The sequence below is a fragment of the Harpia harpyja genome, chromosome 7 (assembly GCF_026419915.1).
Source record: "Harpia harpyja isolate bHarHar1 chromosome 7, bHarHar1 primary haplotype, whole genome shotgun sequence".
Classification (NCBI taxonomy): Eukaryota; Metazoa; Chordata; class Aves; order Accipitriformes; family Accipitridae; genus Harpia; species Harpia harpyja.
The window spans coordinates 42293711-42319577 of record NC_068946.1 but is presented as its reverse complement, the minus strand read 5'-3'; the positions used below and the strand labels follow the sequence as shown (position 1 = coordinate 42319577).

The 25867-nt window shown below is 41.6% G+C and overlaps 1 protein-coding gene across 3 annotated transcripts in view; it reads left to right on the top strand.

Moving 5' to 3' along the window:
* Positions 1 to 961: 961 nt before the first annotated feature.
* CNTNAP5 (contactin associated protein family member 5) overlaps positions 962 to 25867 on the top strand; it is a 316013-nt gene continuing 291107 nt past the window's right edge. For all 3 annotated transcript variants that reach the window (XM_052792720.1, XM_052792721.1, XM_052792719.1), the window contains exon 1: positions 962 to 1303. In XM_052792720.1, coding sequence (XP_052648680.1) covers positions 1228 to 1303 — 76 coding nt within the window. In that variant the 5' untranslated portion in view covers positions 962 to 1227. The remainder of the gene's footprint in view (positions 1304 to 25867) is intronic.

The following is a 25867-nucleotide window of genomic DNA, read 5'->3' as shown; positions in this document are numbered from 1 at the left end:
ACAAGGTTAGATCTCAGCAGTGATTAAGCTGGAGTTCCTGAAAGGACGTTTACCTCCTGTGTGTGCAGGAGTGCAGGGAGGCGGCTGGGCAGGGCGCAAGGTGCCAGCTCAGAGTTCCAGCTGCCTGCGCACAGACCGCCAGGAGAAGGCAAGATGCTCTGCAAACTCTGCTTTCCTGTACCCCCCCTCTGGAAGATAATCCCGGCCTGTTCAGCTGCTGAGCAGTCGGGTACTCAATCCAGCAGTCATGAAATCCGGTTTTGTCAAGCATCACCCTTGCCACCCGGGAGGGAGTTGCAGCCCTTGGGTGTGGGTCTGGTCCGGTCCGCCACGCCGGGGGCCGCCTTCCTCTTCGGGCGGGGGGGGGCACGAACGACAGCTGCCCGCGGCTCTGCTGGGAGCCCCGGGGCCACCTCCGCTCGCCTTCCGGGAGGGCTAGGCGGGGAGGCTCTGGACCAGCCGCGACGGGAGAGCGAGTCAAGCATCAGCCCCGTCCGAAGCTCCATCCCCGCTCCCTCGGGGGGGGAGGCTCAGCCCCGGGAGCGGGACTGGGGCTCGTCGGGCTGTGTAGGCACTGTATATGCCGGGATATACATGGATATTTTATGTATGTGTATATAACATGTATTTCTAAGCAAACAAACAACTGAGCTGGGGGCTCTTTAAAATGTTCCAGCCACAGCGGTACCCAAAGGAGGCGGAAAGGGGGAAAAAAAAAAAAAAAAAAAAAGGAAAAAAAACCGGAAGATTTTTTTTTATTTTCTTTCTTTTGCTCCAGGCATCTGATTTACTCCGTGACTCTGATGCTTATCAACAACGCATGAAGATTGCAATAAGGATCCTCCCTGGAAGGCGAGGAGGAGTGACTTCCAGGGGGCTGGGAGGAGGTGGAGTGCAGCGCGGCTCTCGCCTATAAGGAGGTGCCCAGCGCCCGGCTGCTGCTTCCCAGCCGCAGCTCGCAAGGTGAATTTCCGCGGCAGCGGCCGGGGGAGCGGGCTCGGCTCGGGCGCTGCCGCCGGCTTTTGGGGCGGCTCCGCCAAGGGCCGCGGAGGAGGGTCCCTCGGCCGACCCCGACCCCGGCTCCGGCTCCCCCTTCACCCGGAGTGCCTGGATGCTGGATGGAGTAAATGAGCGGAGGAAGAGGGAGCGCACACAGGCTGAGAGGCGCTCGGAGACCGGGACCGGGGGAGACAGGCGGGCGGCTGGCTTCCCCCTCCGGGGCTGAACATGGATTCCCGAGCCCTCGGGGGCTTCACGCTGCTGCTCTTCAGTTTTGGGCACCTGGGATTAACTGCAACAAATTGTGAGTAGCGGGAGCGCGAGGAGTTGCCTGGGGTTGGGGCGGGGGCGGGGGGGGGAGGAAGAGACGGAGAAAAAACTCCCTGAAAAAGGGGGTTATTGCAACGTGACCTCTAAGAAAGTTAGCCCGGCTCCGGTTTGCTCGTGGAGCTTAGAAACGCAAAGTTGCGGCCAGATGGAGGGATCGCTCGCCACCGTCCCGCCGGTGTGGACGTGGAAGTGAACGGGAGCCGCTAGAGCCTGCGACGAGCCGCTCGCCGGTCTTCCCTCACGGTTTTCTGTCCTTCCGCTGGCCGCATTTTTTGGGGACCGGTGTCGCTGCTGCTCGCCCTGCCTCAGCGGCGCGCCGCCGGCCGAGCCGGAGCCGGGCGCCTCCGCCTGCCGCGCTGGAAGGGGCCGGTCCTGCCCGCATCGGGCAGGGAGTGCCCGGATTTTGCGGGAGCAGCCTGGCTCCGGCCCGGCGGAGCAGCGCTGGTGGCACCGGGGATCTTCCCCCGGCTCGGCGGGTGCCGTCGGTTCCCACGGGCGCGGCTGGGTCCCGGGGCGTGCTCGCTGTCCCCGCTTCCCCCCACCCCCCCCGCAGCACCCCGGGTGGGAAATCGCCGTTCGCTCCCTCTGCCTGGGAGATGCCCTCCGAAGTTTCCCACGTATTGCCGCCGGCCCTACGGGCGGTGCCGGCGGGGTCCGTCCCCGCAGGCAGGAGCCTCCCTCGCCGCTGGGCTTTGCGATGCCTCGGCGGGCGGGCACCGGCGGCGGCGGCGGCTCTCCGGGCGCTTCGGCGGGCGCGGCGGTGCGGCCGGGGACCTTCGGCGCTGGCGGGCCCTGGAGCCCGGAGGAGGACGTGCTCCGTGGCGTGCCCCCCCCCCCCCCCCCCCCGCCCGGGGAGAGCAGGGGCAGGGGAGGGGGCGGCCGATGCCGCAGGGAGCGGGAGCGGGGCCCCGCCGTGCGCGGCCTCCCCCGCGGACGCGGCCCGTCGGGCGGAGCTGGGCGGGCGGGGGCCCCGCCGGGGCGCGGCGGACGCTAGAGGGCGCTGTTGCCCCGCCGGCGGCGCGGGGCGGCCTCCCCGTCCTGCCCGGCACGGCCCGGCCCGGCCCGGCCCGACGGCCGCGGGTGCGGTGCGCGGCCGGCGCTGCCTTCCCCTCCTCCCCGCTCGGTGACGCTTCCAAGGGAGCTGCCGTGCTGCAGGCGGTGAGCTGCTTGCTTTTTCCTTCTTTTTTTCCCTTTCCCCTTTTTTAATTTTCAGTCAATTAAATTACGGTTAATATGTTTTAATAATGTTCACGAATACTAAATGGCAGGCGATTTAAGGCTGAGGCTTGCCATTACTGATGCAGTCATAAAGTTAATTCCTAACACTTAAAAAGAAACTCTGCATTAATGAGTTTTACTATTTCACGGGTGACAGTTTAATTTCCCAGTGCCAATAAACATTTCCATTGAATACACACTGCTTCCTAAATATTTAGGAGTCAATCTTTTTAAAGCATAATGATCAATGGTTTTATTATACTGTACAGATTTTACTTATTCATTGAGCAATGAATTAGCATGGAATCAGCTGTGAGTGCTTTCCCAGGAGCTGAGTGAAGGAGCCTGTGAATCTGTAATAGCTACAAGTTCCCTAGAAACCTCGTTAGATTCGCATGTGAAAATATCTGTGTGCGCACACGGACCTCAATAATCGCATGCAGTATGAAAATTCATCACCGTCTTAAATAAATCATCTCTGTACGTCAGAGCTCAGGGCAGCTGTGCTCCCTTCCTCACTTTTGGGCCAAGAAAGCTTACATATGGGCAAAAATACTGAATGTTATGTGCCTGTAAGTAGTATCCTGAAGTATATTTAAATAGCTACATAAAAGTGCCATTGCTTTTAAGGATTACTGAGCTCCCAGGAACACCGTAAACTTTCCAAAAGAAGTTACCAAATTCCGCAAATGGGAAGCTTCAGCATGGGCCACTGTCAGGAGCTGAGGTGCTTCTACTTGAAAGCCAAAGTGCAAATGGAAAACCGTTCTTCTGTGCCTTCCTCAATTTGAACACTTTGGCCAAAGGAATCGCACCCAGGGGCCTACACTGGTATATTTACAATGGCTTCAATGGGCTTGTTTCTGATAGGTTTTGCGAACTAGAACAGAACTGGAGGCAGCATTTACAGTGGAAAAGGAGTATGCTTCTGGGAGGAAGAATGCAACTTATTTAGCTTTCTTCCTAATACCTAACATGGCATTGATCTAATTTGGTTTTTTTCCTTGCTTCTAAATTAGGAAACTCTTAAAAATGATTCTCCGCTCACTTATTTAGTTTCTGTAAAGTAAAAATCCTGAGTAAGTCAAAATCTTCCCCACCACTGAGATATTTGATTCCAATTTCCTCTTTGGTAATAGTTTTTAATTAAACAAAGAATTGCTAAAGAAACTGCTTTGAAACACGGCTACAGGCTAGGGGTCAGTAGACATCATCAGAAAGATCAAAATTACCAAATGCTAGTAAAACATAAGAAATTCCTCCCACTTTGCTTTTTCCAATAATTTATTACATTAGGTAAATAGAGTGGCAATAGGATTTCTCCCCAGGGTACTAATTACTAGAAAATGAATGAATAGCCATGTACGTAACTTTGGAAATGTGTTGCACATGATATCTGGGGGAACAGCAACTTCTACATTTATCAGGTAGACAAGGAGACACAAAGCTTTGCCCGTTATGTAACAAATTAGTTGCCCTTTAGCAGCATATTCTGTGATCTGGAAACATTAGTAGCTTTGGTAAGTCTAGATTTCCAGTTGTTGAGCGCAATTTTTTTTCTCTTTTTTCTTTTTCCTTTTTAAAGTTGGAGGGGGGCGGGAATAGTGAAAATAGGAAAAGAGAAATGAACTTATGTTTTCCCCAAACACTTTGACATAGCAGTTCAGGGCTAGTCTGCAGCTGCAGAAAAGAATTGCAGGAGCGTTCCTGGTTAGTCATCCTCCACCTGGTTTGGTGTCATGTATCTTGGAAATTTTTCCTATTGTTATCTTACACATTACGGCCCCCTCCCTCTTATTTATATCTTTCTTGACTGAATTTTTCTCACATGGCCAGAAAGATGTAGCAGATCAAAACACCTCCTGGAGAGGTGGCACCTTCTAACTCCCGTTGCAACAGTTATTCTCAGAAATCATTACATGTTTCCCTTCCCGAACACAGCCTCCTCTTCCTCCCACAGAATGACTGGCATTTGTTATCCCAGTTCAGTAGCAATTATTACCTGATCATGAGACTTTCAAACCTTTCACTTAAACCCAGTCATAACCATCAGTTGAAGCTGCAGAAATTTAATGTGTGGTACAATCAGATCTCCTATTGAACTTCTTATTGAAATATAGGGTCAATGTATGGTCCACTACTCTGCAGCAGATTTAGATGTGGCCTTATGGGAAACTGTCTTTAATAATTCTATTCACTTAAAGGGTAGGTGGTGTGTGTCTTTCTATTCATTTTGAAATAGAAAAAAAAGTGAAGAAAACATACATTTTCTTGGACAAGGAGACTTATTTTTTAGGCACCAAAAGTGTTCACGGTGGTTTTAGTCTTCCTCTGCAGTGATCTAAATTGATGGTAACTGTGCAGGAGTCCGACAAGTGTAAGTGAAAACTTACAGGAGAATATTTGACTCTGGATACTTGAGACCATCAAGATCAGTGGGTATATTTGGGACTTGTAACAGCACGAATGAGACGTGTCGGGTCAAGAGTGGTAAAGGCAAGAGGTCTCTCTAACAGTGACCTTTCTATCCGTGTGGTCAGAAATGCTAAGTTTTGAAGAGATCTGCTGAAATAGGTAGAATATTGATCATCTGATCTCAGTTTGCGGCTCATTTGCTTGCAGCCTGAGTAAAGGGGATCAGACACGCGTTTCTGGCTTTTCCTCTGGCTCCAGTACTTAAGTATTCTTTACAAAAGCCTAGTATTCAGACAGGCTTTCCTCCTTGTAGTTCCATACAGGGAGAAAAACATATACAAATGTTAGCTTTTTCATGCCTTCAGATGCAACAACGAAGAAATGGTACAGAATAATGAGATTTCCTGAGAGAAAGGCTGTGAATGACCTACTGCTGATGAATGCCTCTCTTGCACGTCTGTCATTATCTAGTTTTCAGTCAGTTTGACTCAGCTAGCACTCCTCGGCTTTGAATCAGTCTTAAAGACAGTCTTTCCACAGACTACAATGGTCTTTGGATTCTGCATCCACTAGGCAGATGGCATCGCCAGCCCACAGGAATCTATCCAGGGTTATTATCGTCTCAGTATCAAATACATTGTCTGCTTGGACTTTTTCTTTTTTTTTTTCTTTTTTTTGCTCTTAATGTCATGCAAATGCAGCAGGATTTTTTGTATAAATTAACAGCAAGAACAAATTGTTTTCAAATGTGCTTGGTACATTTGCACAAAGTATAGACTTCAAGTGGAAAATATGGTGATTCTGGGTAGAACAACACACTTGTGAAGCTCTCCCAGCACATGGCATGTACAGGCTTCTGCCAGCACCCCAGTGAGTGTAGGACTGGTGAATGTTTTTTAATCACTGTAATCATTCTTTTACCAATGGGAAACTGAGGCAGCGTATCATAAGCAAGCCTGGAGATAGATTCTCACATTGATTGTACACTTAAGTATCTAAAATAAGTCCTTTGGGGTCAATTGAGTTGATCCCATATGGTGCGGTCCTGTCCTGTGCTCTGTTGTTAGATCATATTCATATTTGCCCTGCTATATGTAATCGTTTCTAAATCTGTGGATTACTCCCCGTTTCCTCTTCCCCTCCCTCCCCTTTCTCTGCTGCTATTTGAAGCAAGTGGCATTAAGATAGCTGAATACTGAAATGAATAAAAATCCAAAGGCAGTGGGAGTGTGGGATGGCATTTATTTATTTTTAGCCCCCAAAATGCATTTTCTATAGATGTGATAGGTTTCAGCTCACTTGGCAAACTTGATTTACTGTCTTACCCTCCTCCCCACTCTGAAAGAGATGAGAATAGGAGAAACACAGAACTGCAGGTATATCTGCCAGCATCAAACATGACCGAAACTCTCTATATGCATCTGCTTTTCCTTAGCCTATCAGCCTCTGGAGCCCTACCAAGTGTTCAAGGGAGTGGGCTGTCTATACAGGGCACCAGGTAACCTGCTGTGCTTTTTTTTTAAATAAAGGACTTTACTGGGTTTTTTGCACCCCCAGAATAGGGGAAAAGGTATTCTGGTCCTGTAGCATTCACTTTTTCAAACTGCTGCTGTCTTACTTACAAAGGCCACATTTGCATCGTCTGTAGGATGTGGTTCTGGATCTGCACAGAAAGGAAGGGTGCAAGAGAGAAAAGAATCATTAGATCTGCATGAACATTTTCTTTCTGCTCTCAGTAAGTTGTCTTTAAGAGACACGGACCGTTGTTTTTTTTTTTTTTTCTGTTCTTAACTAAGCTCCCTCTACTGAAACCAAGAAAAAGGGGAAGAGAATAGTATAAACCTGATGTAATAAAGGTTTAAAATTATAGGCAATTTTTGAAGGTTTTGACTGCATCACTTGGTAAAGCAGGAAGCATCAGTAGACCTATTAGCATGTCTCTGTAGAGTCAGAGGAAAACAAGAAAATTTTTGTACGCAGTGCTGGACTGATATAATTGATAATTAATTTCCTTGTATTAATCTTGTCTCTGAATTTTCTAATTGCCCTGTGCAGATTCTTGTGGGCTGATAATGCCATCTGTTCACTGGATCAGTGCAACTGATGATGTTTAAAATGATGAAAACAATGCAATATAGAATCTAGAGGAAAAAAAGAGATGCCAAAACATTGATTTATTTATTTTTAATTATCCACTCTCTTAAGCAGTTAAAAAAAACCCTGGTAGTTCATAGTGTGGTGATCTTACTGCTCTTCTAAATAGATATGCAGAAAATAATTTGGATTTTATCTGGTATTTGCTCAAAAAATAAAGGAAAGTAACTTAGTAAAAGAGAGAGCATGAAGCCATTTGTAAATGTCATGAAGGATCTTGCCTGATCTGTATTCCAGGAGAGGAAAACCCATTTTTCTGGCTGTGTTTTGCCTCTGCGTGATACTAGGTCTTTCTCCACATTTATACAAACACATGCTAGAACTCAGATAACTTGGTCCATTTTATACAGAAGTTTGTGCTCAGAGATTATCAACGCAGGTTCTGAATAAAGCAGCGGAAGTCTGTATGAACCTACCTATTTAGAATACTAAATGGTTGGTTCAATTATTGTATTTTGTAACCTGTGAATTAAAAGCCTGCAGAGCTGATTTTTTGAATGTACAATTGCAGTACTTTAACTGAAAATAAGACACAGATCTCAGAGAGACAAAAGTGGTCTTCTAAGTAATGGTAGCTTTTGTTTTATCCAGTGTTTCTCTACCATAATAAAGAACTCACCAGTGTTCAACCTCTCAGTCTCTAGTGCAGCTCCAGAGGTCTCAACCTGCACAGGCATTGAATAACCCCAAATACTGGAAGTGTGCTACAGACAGGGCAGCAGGATGTGATGAGTTCGTGGACATCTGTCATAAAAAGGTTTCTTTCTTCCATGGCAGAAGTTGTCTGTGGAAATAATTTTGGAAGAGAGATGCTTATTCTACTCTTTTTCAGACACTATATATCTATTTGGAGACTGTTCCCTGGTTGAGAAGAAGGCTTTAGCGTTAGAAAGAAATGTCAAGAAATGATTCACATGGCAAAAGCGGCACTAGTGCCTTAGTCTCCTTCTGTATCAGTGGCAGCATACCAGCATAACTTTTGTCCTCATCCTATGCACATGCCAAACCAGAGGGTGTTGCGGATGGGAGGAAGTTTCTAGTGAACCAGGGTGTAAATGTGTTTTTAAGTGAACTAGTAGATTTTTCCCTCAGTTTGAGTCTAATTGAAACTGGCTTTGGATAACAGCAGCTCAACAAATTCTGTTTTGTCATGAATGGTGATTACTTAAGTAACTAAATTTAAAGAAACATTCATCAAAATCACTGTGATTCAAGATCTGGGGGTTGTTTCAGCTCTGGGATTGTGTTGGTGTGCTTGTATTGGGCCAGGGAAGTCCCAATTCCTGACTATAGAGGCTGTCTTATCGATGAGTTGAATGTAGGTGCTGGAGGTTTGCTGGGAAGAGTCTCTGTGACTCCCTCCTGTCATAGTCAACATCAGACACATTACACCAGTGATTAGCTTATAACATGCCAACACTGTTTCCATGCTGGACAACACAACTCCAAATTTGAGGTTAAAGGGTATTCTTAATGAGCATCACTGTTATATGGATTCTTAAGAGCAATAACAAGAAAAAGCTAACTTTGTAATTGCTCATTCAATGACATTCTAGACTATAAAAGCTTTTTAGTGGCCGGTGTGAATGTACTCTTTTCCAAACTGTTAATTGCCTGGGATCTGTGAGATCTTTATGGGATAAAAGAGCATAGAGTTGCAGTGGGACATACTGCACTTCTTTCAGTCCGGGACCCAGAAATACTCAAAAGATATTCAGCAACAACCACAGCAGCGCAAACTGCAAAGAATAACTATGGTATCATTCTGGGGAATGCTTCCCTTTTGATATTGGTAATTAAGAGTTTAGCATAGAGCTCCAACACATGAAACAGAATGGTATTCAATACTAACCATTGTGGCACAGTAGCAATTGGACTGGAAAGGAAATAAATGTGTTTTCATTCTCTGTTTTATTGTGTGTATTGAGAATGATTGAGTGTTGGCCCTTAGGAATTCTGGAGCATAAATTTTTCTTCTAAAACTATTCAGTGCACTGTGTTGCCAATATAGTAGTAAATAATAATAATAATTTTCAAATGGGTAGAATCCTCTCTTTGTTCCCAGCTGGGCCATAAGGAGTTGATAAATGCTGTACTGCCTGGATAAGAATTGGCAAGTTCCATTTACTTCTGCTCTAAATGGTGAGGCATTGTTCCTCGATGACAATGGTTCTTCACTGATGACAGCTCGTCAGCAGTCCAGGAACAGAGACAAATACCTTGTGATCTATGTCACCAGTGACATAGCAGTAGTCATTGCCATATTAGTTCAGTGATGTCTCTATATGTTTGAGCCTAAATTGCCCCCACTTCTGATGTAGATACTATGAGCCATTGCTCTCTGTCTGTCCTCCTTCTAGGTCATAAAAACAACCTACTGAACATTAATAAAGCCATGTTCCTCCTTCCCTCCATTCAAATTTATCACTGGAGCAGGAGGGGAAATGGCATTTTTTTACTGGAGGATACGTGGTGTGTCTATAAAGTTATACATAAGGAAAGAACCAGGAGATGGAGTCTGTTCTTTGTAGGGAAAGAGGGGAGGTTACAAAGGATCTTCTCCCAATTTCCCATTCCTAGTGGCAGCTTCCTAATGCACTCAGTGAGGAGGTCTGAATTAATGGTCCAAGTGAGTCATCAGTGAACCGTTAAGAGTAACACATTCATTTGTAGTAATCAGGATTGATTTATGAATAGGACAAAAGGGACTAAATATGCTATGAAAATGCGTGTTGTAGATTTTTTTCCCCTGATGAATAATTCATCCTCTTCTAGTATCCATGAAAACAAAAACACTGTGCACATAAGAACCCATTAAAAAAGTTAATCCCACAAATGGCTGAACATGGAGAGAATCAGCTTTTGTTTTAAAAGGTAGATTTACTCAAGTCTTCTCTAATTTGATTTACCAGTGGGGTATAATTTAAGTCAAACAAGTTAGCAGCATTACTTGCTATATGAAGGTCTAAATATTTAATAGATTATGAGAAATGCCTGCCCCACAGGATAATGAGCTCAGGAGCACTCATTCTCCACAGTGCAGAGGGTAGGTTAAACCCAACAGAAATAGCAAGCAAAATGGAGAGGGAGCTTCTGTTCACAGGATATGGTCCTCTAAACCTGGCCTTGGGAGCACTTGTAGTGCACCTGCTATTCTAAATAATCCTGGGGAAACTCCCTCTATGGGTAATGATAGTGGCTTTTTAGTAGCAGTAAGGGTTCATGGTCTTCTCATGGTCTCTACTTGTCTGTGAAGATGCCCACAGTGAACCTCTCCTAGCCAGAGTGACATGAAGAAACAGACTCCACAATCAGTGAGATTGTAAAGTAGGTATGTTCATTCAGCGCTGGGCAGCACAGGGGGTAGTCCCACCAAAGTTGTGTGCGCCCAACTCGGCAGTTCGCTTCAAGTTTATACAGTCAAGTGTTACATATTCACAATCCGCCTATAAGCGTAAATAAGTGCTAAACATCATCTTTCACCCCCCTTTATTATGTCTGCTGAGATTCTTTTGACTCCCCTTGTCTCAAGAGCACATGCTCTGGAACATGCAGGGTGCTGAGTACTCAGATAATCCTGGTGGGCATCTACCAGGCTGCTCCTGGACAGTCATGTCAGCAGGAGGGGGAGCATCGGCGCCTCTACAGAGGCTGGTGCTTCAGACGAGATAAAGTGTTTTGTCTAAAGCTACCTAGGAAGTCTCTGAAAAAATAGAATATGAACTTGGATGTATTGGATTCTAGGTGGGCGCTTTACCCATAGGCTGCCCTACCCTTGGTGCAACTGCTTATGTGGATACTAAACAGAGCATCAGAGAGAAGGGAGAAGAGAAACCTTACACAGAGAGGACAGTGCCCCTACCTGCCCCCCCAAAATTCGGAGGGGTTGGTTTGTGTTGTTTTATTATTTTTTAATTTTGTATCAAAACAGTTTGCATTTTAATTTTAGAGGAAGAACCTCTTTCAGCAACCCCTAGCAAGATTAAACATCTATGGCATTTTTCACAGAGACTGTTTGTTTGGAAAAGAAAATGAAAATTTGATGAATTTCAATCAGATGTAGCTTGCAGCATTCAAATATTTATAGATTATCAAATTCCCTTTTCCCAGCTCTGCTTCTTAAGTGCAGAGCTCATCTTATATGTAATATTAATTCTCATTATTCTTGGACAGTTATTCACTGAATTCTTGTGCAGACTCAGTTCATCTAGGACCTGGTCTAAACTTCCTGAAAGTGAAAGGAATGACTTGTACTTGAATTTCAGATCATCTTTTCCTCAGAAGTCAGTTCATCCAGTGTGTAAATCCTTGTTATTGTTCTCCTGTGAAGTTTATTTTCCTTAAAACCTGTCTGGCAATGTACGCAATACAAGATGTGTTTGTACCTGTCAGTATGAAGAACTATTCATTTTCCTGATGGTTGCTGCTCCTTTTGAGTACATCATATGAAAGTGCATTGGCCTGCTCTTCTGTCATATTCTTTGCCTACCCTGTATCCAACTTATTGACAATATAAGTTGAAGTTGCACACCCTTTTGCATTCTTCTTCACATTTTTTACCAACAGTTGTTCTGTTTCCTGGGTCCTCCTGTTCTGTTGAGTTGAGGTGAATACTAGACACTATAACACATAGTTACATGTTACATATTACATTGTGGTAATAAATTTTCACAAGCATTACAGAAAACTTTTTAAATGCTCTGAAAAGCTGATAGTCCAAGGGTATTCCTGGTTGTCTTTCTTCCAGGCAGGTATAAGCTCACATTGCTGGTGCTCCTGGGTAGACAGATGAAAGCTTGTTCCAGCCTGAAAAACATATAGCTAGCTTTTTGTTAGTAACATTAGGTACATGGGGTTGCTCATGACAGTGTACAACAGTCTGCATAGATACATTTGAAAAAATTAAATCCCACATTTTTCCCCATCCCTATCTCCCTGCTCTGGAGAAATGCATTGAGTCATTTCCTTTGTTTTCTGGCCCAGTTTCCTGGTAGAGAGCTACTACATGATTTCTGTGCTCTAGGAAAGCCACCAAAGAATTTAAGAGTTTGGCTCTGCCATTCATGTGAAGCATATAGGCTGGAAACAAGTATTATAGGGAGGAAAGGATGAACTGAATCAGGCTGAAAACTACTATTGTCAGTCATTCCTGAGTTCCAAATTTCCCTAAAATGACTAACATTAGACATTTTAACTATAACATTAGATTTGTTTGCAAATTATAAACTCTACTCTTTTAAAAATCTACATCTGGTAGCTGGTACTGTTCCCTGGGGCCTCCTCCAGAGAGGCTGCACGTGAGTCGAAGCAGTTGAAGTTACTGCATCATTATGAGTTTGGATTACAATCGCCTTTACACACCCACATTCATCAGTGAGTGTTTGCAAAAGCCCAAACTGTTTTCCGACAAGAAATGGAGATGTGCTTTTCATCTGTACTTTTGCTCAGGAGCTGTGGTTGGCTTTGTTGGGCAAGGTCAACCAATATGAAAGAAGTGGCCTACTTTCTTGAGATGTCAGCAGAACAGATAGAAAAAAGGTCTGCTCACTAAATCATAAGTCATTTTCCACTTTATCTTATGGAAGGAGGTATCAACCACCATGACTCATCCCATTTCACGCAAATACATGTTATTTCACTTGCTGTGACAGGCTTGATCCAAACCCCACCAATTCTGTCATTGGGTCCGGACATCAATGACTTGTGTGAATTAAATAAGGAAGTCCTGATTTGACAGCCTTTCTCTGATTACAAGCAGACAGTGAGTCAGAGCCATAACAGAACAGATTTTCCTCCTACCCTCTCCAGCCTTCCCTCCTCAGCCTTAGTAGCATCTGATTTATAGTGCCTGGTTTTTTGCAACTTCATCTAATTAGCACAGGCGCTGGGGTCAGCATTCTAACACCTGACAGATTTTACAAGGGAACACCACAATTACAAGTGCAATTATCTGTTTTTCTGCTGCACTGAAAAATGGAGCATATGAAAATTAACATAAAACCCCTAAGTGTTAGGATGGAAGTGTGGGCGTTAGGGGAGACGCACCATCTTCAAATTTGAAAGGCCTGGGTTTGATGCTTGACTTTTTGAAAGTTTTCCTGGGCATCATTAGGTAACATGTTTAATTGCTTTGAGCTTGAGTTTACCTGGTTTATGTCATTAGGGCTAAATGTTCATCTCTTCTAGTGTATACAGACTTACACCTAACAAGAGGGGTTAGAGAAAGAGGCCCTTATGCTAGGCAGTAACTTAATATAATCAATAATGCTATTAGCACACTTCTTTTAAAAGTATTGACTGCATCAAGGAATAATGGAGTCTCTAAACCATTGTGATTGTGCTGGCCCTCCCTGGTGACTTCCATAGGGGTCTGTATGCAGCAACTTTTAGGATCTTTGTGTAAACCTACAATTATGCAGTCTTCAATATGAAAGCTATGGGCTGGGTGGCTGTAAGCCAGGAAAACAAAACACTTTTTTTGAGCCCTGTGCCCTTCCAGTCATTTCTATATGGCATGGGACTAGAGCTAACTTGCATCTCCCTACAAGAGTGTGTAAGTTTTCACCGAGTTGCCTGCACTGGTGCTAAAGTAAAAGTGTGTGATGGAGATGGTGTATTCATGTTAAGTTGAAGAATAATAACCAGCTAAATATTACTATAAAGTACTGTCCTGAGATAGCCAAAAGAACTGCACAAGAGAAGGGCTATTCTCTTTTATTTCTTACATTAAGGGAAACTATAATCTTAGCTTAGAGGAAATTTAGAGCAAATCTATAAAGTCATGTTCAAGCTAAGCTTTGTAAATTCCAAGACAGGCACTTAATTCAGTGTTCAGGCAGGAGAAAAACAGTTCACAGCTGGAAATGCCTGTTCTTCTCTTCCACGAGATGCACAGAGAAGGGTAATTGATTTAGACCGCTTCAGGATAGGAATGGGTTTTCTGTGTTAGTAAGTGTGAAGCACAAGGTCTTTCATCCTAGTGGGAGGATCTCTTCATGCCAGTGATGATATCAGCGAAGTCTCAGCTCTGAAGACTACATACAAATGCAAACACATCTTCTGCTTCTTCAGTGTGTTTGTAAGTATGTCACTGACAGGTGACAGGGAATAGCTAGTTTGATGAGAACAGCCAGACTGTTCTAGTCTGGGACTAGTAAACCAATCCTTCAACCCTGAAAGAATGAAACTTTTTTGGAATAGCCCTTAATTAAGAAATTGGAAACTCACTAAGCTGATATTGAAGGTAGCAAAATTTAGTTCTTAAATATCTACAATCTATGTATACCTGTAGATTTTCTTCAACTAGAAAAATAATGCTGATGGAAAAACCCTCCTTCCCATGTCCATAACCTAATTTTGAGCGTCAATATATGAAAGAAGGTGGGAGTCATTCATGACACTCCAAAGCACTACGTTAATCAATAAGTCCATTTATTTAATTGAGGCTATTCTTGTACGAAGCTGAGTACCAAAGGGAAAGTCGGAGGCTAGTACTAGTATGTTTAAAGCCAAATGCAACTGTATGATTATTCCACTCCATGGTAGTTTTGTCAGAGTGATTGAAAACTGCTTCCTGTAATATTCCTACATGTACTAGCAAATAAATCTTGTGCTCATACTTAGTGTAGGTATTATGAATAAACAGCACATAACACATAGCCTCACTTCATTCATTGAAGTGACCAAGAAGATCAAAACAAAGTGAAACAGTCATCAGCTATGCAAATGAACAAGGCTTAGAGCGAATCTGCCTATGTTAAGTCAGTAATTTGATGGGTTGTTTTTTTGATTAAGCTTCCCTGGGGGGAAGGAAAGGTTTAATTAAAAAGAGATTCAAGGGGAATTCAGAATAAAAAGTCATGTCTATTTTATCTCTGCCAGAACCTTAGAAAATTGGCGGCTGCTGATGGAACAGGTTGAGGTGCAAACAGGAAAGAAATAGGACCATCTCATTCATGAGTTTGGACCTTCCCATCTACACACTACTGTGTTCAGTCTTCCCTCTCCTGATAGCAACAGAGTCAGCAATGGCTGCTCTTCTCTGCTCTTCTTCCCCAGCTTTGTCCTTTATTTATTTTTTTCTGGGTAGAGCAATTTCAATTACACCAACTTGTCAAAGACCTGAAATCTGGCAGGCTGCAACATCAATCTACTTAGGTGTTGTGGTATCATTTCAGCTAGATTAAAAGCTAAGTCCCTCAAATATTGAAATGCTGGTAGAATCAAGTGTCCGTCAAATAAGTAAGGCGATAGAAAAGACCTTTCTGAATACAGAAGAGCACTGGTATTTTACAGGTCAGTAAAGGATTTGTCTCAGATGTCTTCTAGAAATGGCTGAATAGTTTGCTAAGGTTGTTGGTCAGTTTTGATGAAATAACAAGTGAGAAAACGCTTCTAGTGCTGCTTCTAAGAATCTTTGGGGAAATTAGCTTAATTTTTCAGGTCACATTATTCTGTGCCTGATGCTCTGTTTATTTAACATTTAAATACCTGCCTTTGTAGTTTGAAAAGCAAATGGCCACAGAATCTCATTAGGACCACTGGGGTTAGGTTTTACAGTATGAACATGTTTCAGTTGAGTCCAGAGGATTTAATTCTTAGCATATTGTTTAGAAAAGTGATAGCGCACTTAAGCAATGTTAAACTGAAATGAGTGCTCTGTATGCTCACTGAAGTCAAATGTTCCAGTAAACAGTATGAGAAGCCAGAATGGTTCAACTGGAAGAAAAGTATACCTCCTAAGAGACTCAGAATATTGAAAAGTATGTAGAGAAGATGAAAATGAATTATCCCTTTTCCCCTTCTTTTAGGGGAATTTAACTTTTTCTTTTCATTCTACCATGTAAATGTTAGTTCCTCCACCTTGAAATCAAATAAAGAATGCTCAGCCCTGACGATGAGACATCAAACCCTCAAAATATGCTGGTCCTGAATTCTGGTCACTATTTAGTTCACAATTTCCTTTTGTAAATGGAACACTAGAAATTTGATCTTGAATAGGTATGTCCAGATCTTTCTACTGACTTCTGTATGTGCATTTACCTGTATAAGACATTTTAACAGAGAAATATGTGCATTTACCTATATATGATATTTTAACAGAAAAGTTGTATGTGTGCATACCTTCAGATCTTTGTACAGAGCAGGATAATATTTTAGATGTTGTTGTTTTTATATAAACGTATTTCTTTACAATTACTAAAATAAAACAAAAAATGAGGTGGTAGAATCAAACAGTTCCCTGATGTAGTCCATTAATTTCCATTTTTATATTTTATTATTGCCTTCGTTATACTCTTTTTCTTTTGGGGAGGGAATAATTTTCTAAGATTGAGTAGCTTCAATATTCTGTTTAATCAGACATTTATAATTTTTTTGGAAGATGAGTCATTAGGATTTTTACTCTTACATGCAATCCTTTCCAACACTTTCTGTAATTTATGACTTTCTATCATTTCTCATTTAATGATGGTTAGTGAGCCCCTGATGCTCTGCAATACCAAGAAAAAGACACTGATGAGCTAAAGGAATCTATGATTAAACTCTCCCTGTTTCACTATACAATTCATGCATAAAAATTTTTCTGTGGTGTGAGGGGTAGATTCTTTGTACTGATTATGTCCCATATTAAGAATACCAAAGAAGTTGCCTAGAAAGGGACATCATTAGTTAACCTTACACCTTCTGAGCCCTCTGCTCAAGAGCTTGCTGCTGTTTCTGGTAAGAAAAAAGATTACATCCAGAAGGACTTTGATGCAGGCCATGTGCTCTGATTTCTGTCTCCACCATTTAGTCTGTTCTCTCACTAGCTTCCAACTCATCTTCAGTCACACTGCAAGTACTGACCTCTTTGTTTTTCTTTTTTTGTTTCTCTTTCTCTTTTCCTCTTGCTCGTTCTGTTCAGCCCTCTGATTCAATGACTAATCTGTGTCTCAAAGTCAAAGAAACCAAACAATGAGCTACTTTTCCTCCCATGATCTCTCTAATTCTCATCACTTTTAAGTGCAGTATCAGTGCCCTCTGTGTCCTTCAGGCTTACCATCATAGACTCCCCTGGCTTTCCGCGGTCCAGCCTGTGTCCAAATCTTGTTACTTCTTCCTCAAGATTAAATACAGTTTTCAACGACTTCATGTCATGCTGATAGATACAATCCTGCCTCTCTTCTATTAGAGGTGGTTGATAAGATAGAAAGTGTTGGTTTATGGTGAAAATCTACACAAAGCAGAAAGAGAAGGGAAATTGAGGGTCTTTTGATATAATAATAATAATAATAATAATAATAATAATAATGAAAAGCACTAGTAATACTCCTAATTTAAGGAAAATCACCCTCCAAACAGACACAGCCCCTGTTAGAAGGAAAATATATAATTTTATCTGAAACTGCAGATCAGGTTTGCTTACGTTCAGGCTGAATGAGCAGCTCAGAGAGACAGCAGAGTCTGCTTTATCTGCTTCAGTCTAGCACCTCTCCTCTATATCTATTGCTTATTTGGCTCTGGAAAGTCCTTTCTTCCAAGCTATGAGATCCAAAATCTTGTAGAACCTGGCATTCAAATTTAATTCCCATTTCCTTTGAATGCTTTCATATTTACACACAGGTATAAGTGTGTATATGTATATAAATATACATAGGTAATTATCTACACTTTATGTATATGTATATATACAAATATATACCTACAAATAAATATATATATAGGTTATGTGGCAGCTTTCAGATGTTCATGCTCAAAAAAACATTAAAAACCTGTACAGAGCTAATAGAATATAATGTGCTTCTCTGGAGGTTGGAGAGTTTCTTTACATCTCTTCTACTGCCTCTTTATAAAGCAGAGCCTGAGCCTTTCTGTGGGACTTGTTGCATTTAGCATCTCATCTGAAAAAAAATTCAGATACTAAATTTTGAATTCATGGGATTAGAATGTTTTAAAAGATTTTGCAGTTAAATCTAAGGTATAAATATGCTGTTTACAGACTTGTCCTCTCTGAAAATTATATGGTTGTCTTATGTGGTAATAAGGATTTTAAACTACTGCAGCTAGTAAGCCAGCTGGACAATGACATCATTAAGAAGAAAAGAGAGATTTCTTGTGTGGGCTTGAACAAATTACCAACTTGCTCTATGCCCCAGATTCTGCTGGATCTTCCTGCATACTTTTCAGAATTAGGGAGAGTGGCTTGGTAGTGCTCTAATCACATTTCCCCCCCCAAAAAGTGGTGACTCAGCCAAGCCACAGAAGACTTGTAAAAGGATGTTTTGACATAATATTAAAGATACTCAGTTTATTGAATTAGTATTTTTATTGTTCCTTTTATCTTCCAATGATCTGAATCAAAATCTATCTTATTTGGCAAACTTTTTTTATTGTTGCAATTTATGTTCTGTTTTAGAGAGGAGTAGGAGGAGAATGAAATGACAACAAACAAGCATTCAGGATTAAAATTTTCACAAGATATGAGAACATGAGTTTTGTGTTCTAATTAGATGTAACTAGCTTCTTTTATAAAATATGCTAGATTTTTTGGTTTTAAGGAGGAATTGTTGTAAGAAAATATTTAGCATATTGTATCACATTTCTAAAGATGAATATATAAATCAGATTTCTGATAATGAAGCATGGTTACAAATATGCAATTGCCTAAAATACAATTAAGGTTAACTATTAAGGAGAATAAACAGATACAAATGTTTGAACCATCATGTTCAAAAATCCACATAATTTTCCTGCATGATGGGAAAGGAGTTACTACAGCAGAATAGTGAAAATACAATATGAAACGAGCAGATTCACATGAATATTCGTAAGCACATGCGCCTACACCAACACATTGACACACTGTATGTCAAAGAACAAGCAAGGGCACTTTGGAGGCACTGAGCCAGAGCCCTTTTTTGTGCTATATCCACACATATATTGGTTGTAAATATCCCACAGCTTACTTTGCTCATTCTTGTTGGCAAACACAGGGCTTAAGTGAAATGATCCACAGCTACCCCTGGGTGTCTCTCATGCTTGCTTTTCTGGGTTTATACAGTATCTTATTTTTCATCCCTAATCTCATTACCTTGCATTGTCTACAGGGAGCTGCACAAGACTCCTATCTGCCAATAAGGCAAATCCACTTGCGTTATTTTGATTTTGATTGTGGCGTATCATCCAGTGGTTTGTGTGCATATGTGTCATCAAGAAAAATACTGGCACAGGATGAACTGCAAAATACTTCTCAATCGGTATCTGAAGTTACTGGCATAAAATCTTTCCTATTACAGAGTCTTCTTTCAAACATGCCTTTTTGTAGCATTTCTAATATGACCTTGCCTCTTCTCATCTCCAGTCCCATATCAACTATTTTGGCAGATTGACCATGCCAGGGTGACACAGAAGTGTGATATTAGGTCAGCGATGGCTTCTTTTTTTTCCATTTCTGGAAAGGAGAAAACAGGATGGTGGCAGGATTTCCAAAACTTTTTCTCTAATAAGTCAGCTGGCCAAACAGGCATCACAAAGCAGCAGCCTAACTGTTTGCCATCTGGATTATAGAAAGCAATCGATATGAAACCTGGAATATTTTTTCCCTGTATACTATTTAACCTCTGTTTTCAGTATGAAATTCAAACTAAGATTTTAGTATCTCTTGGAGACTGAGGGATGGAGGTTAACTAATGTTAGTATAAAGTGTGTGGAGCTGTAGGTCTGGGAGATGTTACTCTAGACATGGGTCCTGGTTTCAGAGTCCATGACTGGAGCTGAAGATACCCATAGCATGATGGGTCTCTGAGCAATATTTATCCCAGTAGAAAGCTGAGGAGAAGGATGAAGTTTACATGTGAAAGTTAAAGGTTGTTTGAAAACAAAATGTGGAATTGTGTGACTCCTTGCTGAGAAGTCAGAGGTAATTGGAGATATGAAGGACGAAGAGACAGTTTTAAATCCCCTTTTACTCTTTCATAGGGAGAGGGACTCCAAAAGCCATTAAAAGAGGGAATGTATGCAGAGGAAAATGTGCACTGCAGAAATAATTATTTCTGCAGTGTACAGAGTCCCACTGGAGAAATAGGCTAAGTATGTCTCAAAGTATTTTTGTATGCAAAGGTTTGATAGTTCAAATGAAAAGTTTTGTTATTGAGAAATGAGTTTGATTTGTTAATAAAAAGGAGGCTTCTCATTTGGTTTTATTATTAGTTCAAAGAACCAAACAGTTAGGCTTCCTCTTCTACCCCCTTTATTTCCTTGCTTTTCCTCCCTTCCCTTTTTCATTTCTTATCTTTGTAATTTTCTCAGAGCTGGAGTAGTTTAAAAAGAAAAATGAGTCTTTGCATTTGGAGGGAGAGAAATAGAGAAGCAGGAAGGAAAGACTTGATCATTGTTTTTCACTTAAAAACCTGTTTCCATTTTTTTAACATAAAAATTTCAATTCAAATGGAAATGTACCATTCAAAAACTCTGCGAAATGAGGCAGATTTTTTTCCTCCTCTCTCCTTTAACATTTATTTTACTGTCTCTGTAATGCATATCATCATGCTAGGAGTCTCTGCCATTTAGCCTGCTAATAGCAGTGGACTCAACACCCTTTTACCAGATAGGGGATTCAGCCTTGCATCACCAAAGTGACTGGAGATTTGTCAGCATCATTTTAGCATGCTGGCTTGATCAGGTGATGCTATAGAGATTCCTATTGCTGCTCTATATTATCTTTCATGTCTTGCAATTTGTGCTATTCATACAAATTGCTCCCAATGATGGTATTCAAAGCCAAATTTAAACATACCACTAAACCACGGGAACATAGCACATAACAAGCTACAATGAAATCCAAGAAGTATTGGATCATATGATCACCTCTGGCTCAGAAATACCTAATGAATGGTAAATGCAGTTCAGTTCAGCTAAATGTTGAATAATGAGCTCAGAAACAATGATGAAAGAAAGTCGATCTGATGAAGGGGTGGCAGCACAGAAAGTGAGGAATAAATGTGGGTGTTATTAAAGGCATGTCTCCCTAAAACTTTGGAACAACAATTTAGTCTTGCTGCAAAGGAACAGCTTAGGCAAAAGAAATATGCAGCCAGAGGAAAGCAAGCCATAGGATAGAAGATGTGTTTACCTGGACTTCTGCAGTGGTGAACTGAGACAATTTCCCTTCACAGATTGGAAAAATTACTCAAGTGTGAAGCATAGGTTAATCTCATATTTTACCTTGCAAATTTTATCTAAATCAATAGGGAGAAGGGGAGCTGTCAGTCAGATTAATGAAGAGTTATAACACCTTCCTTGGGAGGGAGAGTAGAATCATCATTAATTGTGGGCTAAGTGGGTCTCAAGGTAGCTCATAACCCTTCAATTAGTACCACCTATGTGCATCGTTTGGCATGGAAGAGTGTGGGGTCACTGCTCCGTCCTTCCACCTTTGCTCCCTGCCCAGTTCAGGTATAAGTCCAGTTATGCCCTTTTTCCAACTAAGCGGTGCAAGCAGTACCTGCATGTTTCCTGTCTTTGGTGCCAGGCCCTCTCCCACTGGGGACCTTCCTTTTCTGCCACCCAGAGCTTCTCAGTGTCCTCCTGACACCGAAAAACAGAGGCATGCATCCAGGTGGGGAAATGTTTCTGGATCCAAAAGCTGAAGCACAGGAGGAAATCCTCCAACAGGGCTGGGACTGGTCTCTCACTGGTCATACAACAGGCTAGAAAAGCTGGGGGGAAAGGGTAATGAGCTTCCCCACCTGATGACAAGGAAAAAAATGTATTTTGGGCAGATATTCACACTGAGATGGCTTAATTTATGCATCTGGTTCAGCCTCAACCAAATGATCTGGACCCAATATACTCCATGATACTTTGTTCTCTGAATATGGGTTACAGTTCTCTCCCCATTTCTTATTTCCTTTTTTCTCTTCCTTTCTCCCCACCAGGGGAAAAAAAGGAAGCTTTTGAATCAGTGGGAAGTTTTGATATTTCCGTTTGGGATGAGCTGTAGCACCCAGTTTTTAAAAATATTTTGTTGCTCAAATAGGAGATTTTTTTTTCCTTAGGAACTTTCTAAACAATATTTTGTCAAAATTAATATTTCTGTGAAAGGCTTTTGACCAATTTTAGATACTTTTATTACAGCTTTCTTCAGTGAGGTATTTTCAGTTACAGAAAGTCTTAATTGTGGTAAAAGTCAGACAGGAAAATACAACCGAATGCGCTCTGCTCTGCTGAATGCTGTATAGGCAAGATCAACTCAGCAGATGCAAAACACTAACACATCAACACTTGACATTAATTTATTTTCTGGTGCCTGCACAGAGGGCCTGCTCGCAGAATCGTACCGAGTGTGCTGATTCTCAGTTTCCTATTCAATCTCCAGAATACAGCAGTGGAGAAGGAAAATGAAGGTTGGAAATCATAGGGACTGGGAGTTGATGAGGCAGTCCAAATTATGTTGGAAATGGTAGTAGGGAGGGCAGAAGCAAAGAATGGAGCATAGTTGGGGGAAAAAAAGCAATATAAGAATCTGCCTTTGCTATGTTTCTCTCCTTCCTTATACTCTGATCTTGTGATACATCTCTGTGAGAGAATTCTTTATGTAAAACCACCTTTGCTATATAGTCTGTTAATGCTACTTCAACTCTTGCTTTCTCTGAGAAATATGTGCATCTCCATTCAGTCTGTTAGAGGCTGCAACATATCTTAAGTGAAGTAACATGCTCTTGGTAAGGGTTAAACAGACACCAGCAGAGTAGCACTCAGTTTATCAGCTCCAACGTGCTCCACAAGCAATTTCTTTAGAAGCTTTAAATTGAGAAAAACACAGCTCTATATTGGTGATCCTTTCCTTCCTTTTCTGTCACTGCAGTCTCTTGCTTGTCTTGTAAGTGAATGAACTGCGAGCAAAAATGTTGTCCACCTAAAATATAATTTGCTCTGCATGGTGCTGAATGAATAATTTATTGAGCTAACTGTTTGAGTACAGCATGTCTAAGCACTTGATCAGATATCCTTGACTGCTTGGATGGGTGACAGGGAAAGCTGAATGAACTTTTTCCCATCAGCTTTTGTGGTGGTATAAACCCAAAAGTAATGAAACTGTTAGACCTTCTAGCTCTACGTAGTCTCTCATGTGAGCCAGGATGCAGAGAAAATGACAGTGTTTGGCAAAGAATTTATTCAATCAATCTTCCAGTAACTATATTTTATGCCTTTTTTTTTTTTGTCTCTGATATACTTAACACCGCTCTCTGCATGTGGGATTGCAGGTAGTTATTGAATATAATTTTTTAAATGTTGTGTGGAAACTTCTGACATTATTTGATGTGTTATATTCATCAGTGCAGGGACAGCGTTTGTGTCAGTGATGCTGTGTATTCTAAAATGCATGGCACACAAAAATTATTGATCCTTTCAAGAAGCCCAAATGATTTTTAGCTTCGCCTCAGGGTCTATTAGCAATGTGGAAAATTGAAAAGGGCTCTCAAGAAAAAACTAGCGTAAGATTGAAACTGCAACCAAAGAGCTGTCAAGTGGAGAAGTACTTATGAATTATAATGAGCATGATCTAAAGATGACATTATCCTTCAGGAGTTTGGTTAAATCTTCCCTCCTATCATATGACTCACAAAGGTCCCTTAGAACAAACAAAACCAAAATAGGACCAGTTTTAGGAAATGTATTTAGAGGCAGTGCATATTAAATACAGAAGGGATTGCAGTATGATGTGCAGCAGGGACAGCGCTGGAAGAGTGCCAAAGGAAAGCTCCAAACTATGAGGTTGGCACAGGGGTCCAAGGTACCTTCTAATTCTCTTATATGGCTGCAAAAAGATTATTATTTTTTTCCCCTAACACCTGTTTTTTATGTACGTTGGACATTGCCTCCAAAACGTTGCAAGACTTTTCACATTATGCTTTTCCATATATTTGTATCCATGTAGACATTTAACTCTGATTCATATTTTTGGTGTAGGGAGAGACCATTTCTGACACTGTCTGGCTTCGGTTGTGTATTGAGTTCTGTGTTGCACACCACCTGGAGTGAAAGGAAACCTATTCCTTTCTGAAGGTTTCTCAAACACCTTTCACAGGACAGCATATTAAGAGATATGTTAGCATTCAGTGGTAATAATATGAAGGAAAAGACTATTACTGTGAACTGTATGACTGGAGTTGAGGGCCACAGTTGGTCCACAGGCCACTGCTTCCAAGAACTGACCATAAATACCACTCAGCAGTATTTCACGTGGAGGGAATTTTTTTCCTTCAGGCTGCAGATATTTTTTCCATGTATTCAACTCTCTTTCATATAACTTTTACTTCCCCCCCCAAAAAACAACCCCCAAAACCAACCCTAAACCCTGGCAGAAGCTTTAGAAAGCAGATTTTCATTTACCTTGATACCTAGAAGGAATGCACTCACCTTTGACAAAACAAGATTTTTTTTTTTAATTGCTCCCATGTTGACAGAGCAGATGAGAAATGCAATGAACAGCAGCTTCAAAAGCATTTCTAGGATCAGAGGAATGATTCCATCACAGCTGTACTTTGGTGCTACTAATATCACTTTCCTGGATATATTCCAGGTTATATCTGTTTAGGTTTCCTGCCAAAGGAAACTATTTGGTTTTACTGTTGTCAGCATTATGGAGACTTTGTGGATGCAGAAAGGCACACTGGATTCTTCTCAGCTTCCATGCATTTCAGAATATATATACTTGAGAAAATCACTGGCAATGAGCTATACAAAGCAAGAGAGGTCTAGCCCTTTCCAGATTCAAAATCAGTATGTGGGCAGCCAGTTAGAAAAATCTTATCTTAACTTGCAAGTTATCATGCAATCCACTGAGGAAAAATAAATGGAGAAAAAGGAGCAGCCTTTACAACCGCCTTTCTGAATACCCCTCAAGTACTGATCCAGCCTTCTAACAGTTTAGTATTTCCTGGTGATGTTTCCTCCCCCCGTACAGATGTACACTTTATTCATGACTAATACATGAACTCATGAAACACCCATATTTAGACAGCTATAAACTGAATTAATTGAAACGTGATTGATAAAAGCTTGCCCAGAGAGATGATTACTAATTAAACTGTAATGCATTAAAAAAACCTGCAAATCAGTTTCATTTTGCATCATTAAGTATCCCAGTCAAAATGTCCCGTAGTGACTGATTAGAGCTGAGATTCCTGTATGATCTCCGTCGGCTTTGCTTTTATGTGGTAGAGGGACGGGGTCTGGCCATGGGTGTTTGCCTGGAAGGGAGACTTGGGAGGGCTTTGGTGTTATTTGGCACTTGTTCGCCACACAGGGAGCAGCAGGTAGACTGAGGAGGGGTCTAGGAGTCTGGTGCGGCTGTTGTCAGGCACACTGCCCTGCCTTGCCCTTCTCTTGAAGGGACTGAACCTCGTCTCTCTCTGCACATATAAACAGAGCAGCCTTATGGTGCTCTCTGTGTGCACACACAAGTATGTGTTATTATGAAAATAAATATTTGGGTCTGAATTTTAGAATCAATGTCCCAGTCGATGTGAAGAATATGAATTGCTTCCTTTTCTGCTTTGTTTGACAAGGGTCTTCAAGAAAAGACCTTGTGTTTGCATCTTTCCCATTAGATGTCTGGCTAGAAGTATTCATTTTGACAAGTTATAATACTGAAGAAATGCAGTTGAGAACTGGCATTTATCTAATTACCAAAACTTAGACAGATGCCTTGTTTAAGGAACCTTTTTAGATGGCTGAGATCATATGAATGCAGCTGCTTTTTTTTTTT